The sequence below is a fragment of the Aptenodytes forsteri genome, unplaced genomic scaffold, assembly GCF_000699145.1.
Source record: "Aptenodytes forsteri isolate BGI_AS27 unplaced genomic scaffold, ASM69914v1 Scaffold120, whole genome shotgun sequence".
Taxonomy (NCBI): Eukaryota; Metazoa; Chordata; class Aves; order Sphenisciformes; family Spheniscidae; genus Aptenodytes; species Aptenodytes forsteri.
Window position 1 is genome coordinate 4,293,002 of NW_008795938.1, and position 3,213 is coordinate 4,296,214.

Below are 3,213 nucleotides of genomic sequence, written 5' to 3' on the forward strand. Positions count from 1 at the left end.
CTGCGACAGCCGCAGCTTGCCTGTTGGAAGTGATCTGCCGAGGACTTGGGGACCGAGGGGCTATGGCCACAGCATGCGCTGCCTCCCCAGCCCCAGTGCCACCCCGCATTGCCCACCCCGGCCCCTTCCCTTGCAGAAGGATGCAGTTGTTGCCCTGGCTGGGCTGCCTGCATTCCCCAGCCCCAGTGGCAGCCCTTCTCCCCTCCGCAGCCTGGCGGCAGGTCCTCTGGGCTGGGGTCCTACCAGCCCCAGGCGCAGCTGGAAGCCATCAGGGAGTGGGCAGGGGCAGAGAAAATACATCTGCCCCATGGTGTGTGGCCTGGGAGTTTCTCGGAGGCTGTAAATAGCTGAGTTCCCCTTCTGCTCATTTCGAAAGTGAGAAGGGGAATGTCCCCCAGAGAGGGGGAAAGAATCGGTCGATTGCCGTCGCTGGTACAAAAGCTATTTTTAATTTTATTAAAATTCTATAAAATTCCAAAATATCCGGGAGTCTGCTATAAAGATTTGTGCCGTGGCTGTGCAGCAAAGCTGTCACCCCTGGGGCCAGGGATGGTGGCACTCATGGCGGGGTGCAGCCGGTGGCAGGGGACACCCGAGGCTCCTCTTTGTGCTCTGGGGAGGTGTGGGGAGAGCCAGGGGAACAGGGCACCCCGGGGCTGCCCTCGAAAAAGGGCATGTGGGGGACATAGTGGCCAAGGGGGCTGGGGTGGGTCTGCGGCCGGAGCAGGAGCTGGTGCAGGGTCTCGCCCACCTGCACCAGGCTGTGGGAGAGGAGGGGGAGGTGGGGGACGGGGGTGCTGGCCAGGCCCTCCCGGCGCACTGGGTCTGCGGCCGGAGCAGGAGCTGGTGCAGGGTCTCGCCCACCTGCACCAGGCTGTGGGAGAGGAGGTGGAGGTGGGAGACGGTGTCGCTGGCCAGGCTCTCCAGCAGCGCCTGCTGCTGCCGCGACGTCTGCAGGATCTGCACCAGCAGCTGCTGGACGCTCTGGAGCAAGCCTGCCACGCCGGAGCCTGCAGCGATAGGGGGGTCAGTGGCGGCAAACCCTCACTATGGCTCCGAGAGCCCCCTGTGAGGCTGTCAGGATGCTGCAGGGAGGACCCACCATGCAAGCTTGCATCTGATGCCTCTTCACCTGCTGCTGGCTGCTCACCCATGGCAGCCATCCCAGGGGAGGCCAGGGCTGCGGTGGCCACTGGCAGCACTCTGTTTCCTCTTCCCATCCCCAGGGACATCTCACCAGGAAAACCTGCCACGATGGTTTGGCATGGAGGGAGCAACCAGGGTGCTGGAGCCACCCAGGCCCCATGCTCAGCCTGACCCTGCTGCAGAGCCCTGGGCAGGCACTGCCTGCGGGAGCCTCTGCCCTCTGTCCCCACAGGCAGGACAGGACAGAGCTGCCCCCCAAGCAGGGGGACTTGCTCGAAGCTGCAGACCCTTACCAGCCTTTTGCTCAGCTCTTTCCTGCTTCAGGGCGGTGTGACAGCCTGGAAAGAGAGCAGACACAGCCTGTGAGCTGCGGCTGCCTCCTGCCCCGGGGTGCACAAGCACAGCCGCCTGCTCACAGTACTCACCCAGGAGGGGAAGGGAAGGGAAGCAGCGTCCAGCGTCTGCAATGAGAACCATATCAGACCCTGCTCATGGGGCTGAGGGGTTTTACTGGGCCGAGCGGGGCAAGGAAAGCCTTACGTGGCACAGCGGGGGCAGCCGGCGGCACTCCAGCGATGTGGTCCCCACAGGCTGCTGGGAGAGAGCAGAGAGGAGAGATGCGCTGTCTGACGGGACCTGCTGGAGGATCACCACCAGCCCGGGGTCTGCCTGGCTTGCCCCGGCCAGCCCCGCAGCCCGACATGCCCTAGCCACAGCTCCACAGTGCCCTGCAGGGCCCCAAAGCGTTTCACAAGCTAGATACAAAAGCAGGAGTCACTCACCCACCACTGCAATGCAGCCACCTCTGGGCTGGAAGGCAGCAGCGGCGTAGCAGCGCGCAGCAACGCTACACAACAGATTAGGACTGGAAGTGAAGGAGAATCCCACATCCACTTGAAACTGCAGGGGGAATTTAGGGAGACAGAAGGTAATTACCCAGTGCGGATGCTGGCCGGGGCGCCCACACAAATCAGACCCAGGAACATATCCTGCATCACCTCAGTGCCAAACCCCTGGGTGTGCGCACAGCGAGGGGGGCGCAGGATCCGCCCCTGGGTGCGCTGCAGGGCAGGGGAGCTGCAGGCACCTCTGGCCCTCACATCCAGTCCTAACTCATCCGAAGCTTTATGGTGTTACTGGGGAAGGGGGGGAGCCAGGACCTGCCGAAGGAAGGGGAGTCACATGCCCTGCAGTGCCGCAGAGCCGCAAGAGCCCCCTGGGCTGGATCGGGGCCACTGTCCCTTAGAGACCTTGAGCGCCATGACTTGCTCCGGGGCAGCAAGCAGCCTTGCCACGCCCTCAGGCTGGCCATAGCCGGGGAACCCTCCTGCCCCATCCCAGCCATCTCCATCCCCTCACGTTCTGGGGCTGGTTTGGAGCCAAAGCTTCTGGAGAGAGAAGTCGCAACACCCCCATTGGCAAGCATCCCTGTTGAGGGACTTGTGACGGGTCCCCTGACCCTCTAAGCCCCCCATTCCCATCATGCTGGCAGGGCTTGGGCTGGAGCCGTGGCTGTGCAGCCCGGTGCAGCGGGGCAGACCAGTACTTACAGATCTCTGGCTCGTCCTTCACACACTGCAGTAGTGGGGACAGCAACACTCCCGGGGCATCCCCACCAACATCGTGCTCTGCAGAAGGAGGGTGAGGGGGTGCAGAAAAGAGCTTCAATAACCGGGAGATGAGGGGTCCCTGCCACCCTACAGCCGGTACAAGACCCACTCCGGCTGCCTGAGCCCATGGGTACCTGGCGGCTCTGGTGATGATGGAGAGCGGGTGGCAAGGGCTGACCTGCGCTTCCTGGGGGGCAGCTTCACCAGGTCTAGAGGAAGAGAAAGACATTGTCAAGGGATCCTGGGTGGCCGTGCAGCACCAGTGCTCCCCCAGCATCCCACGCCCAGCCACCCTGTCAAGCCCACCCACCCGTCCCCGGGGAGCACCCACCTGGCATCCTCCGCTCGCCGAAGACGGGCCGCCCAGCCGCCTTCCAGATGCTCTTCATAGCTCGGTAGTGTGGGGGCAGGCGGGGCGAGTGGCAGGCGGCCCCCCCGCGGGTCCCCCCCCCCCCGG

General features: G+C 64.1%; 1 protein-coding gene and 1 pseudogene across 1 annotated transcript in view; one reads left to right on the forward strand and one right to left on the reverse strand.

Moving 5' to 3' along the window:
- LOC109279647 overlaps window positions 1-343 on the forward strand; it is a 1,312-nt pseudogene extending 969 nt beyond the window's left edge.
- A 216-nt stretch (window positions 344-559) lies between these two features.
- The window catches only part of LOC109279648, a 4,437-nt gene continuing 1,783 nt past the window's right edge, over window positions 560-3,213 (reverse strand). The window contains exons 2-10 of the mRNA XM_019473634.1: window positions 3,088-3,188; window positions 2,891-2,965; window positions 2,697-2,774; window positions 1,687-1,737; window positions 1,572-1,607; window positions 1,440-1,484; window positions 1,103-1,246; window positions 865-1,010; window positions 560-751 (exon numbers count right to left, since the gene is read on the reverse strand). Coding sequence (XP_019329179.1) covers window positions 560-751; window positions 865-1,010; window positions 1,103-1,246; window positions 1,440-1,484; window positions 1,572-1,607; window positions 1,687-1,737; window positions 2,697-2,774; window positions 2,891-2,965; window positions 3,088-3,188 — 868 coding nt within the window. The remainder of the gene's footprint in view (window positions 752-864; window positions 1,011-1,102; window positions 1,247-1,439; window positions 1,485-1,571; window positions 1,608-1,686; window positions 1,738-2,696; window positions 2,775-2,890; window positions 2,966-3,087; window positions 3,189-3,213) is intronic.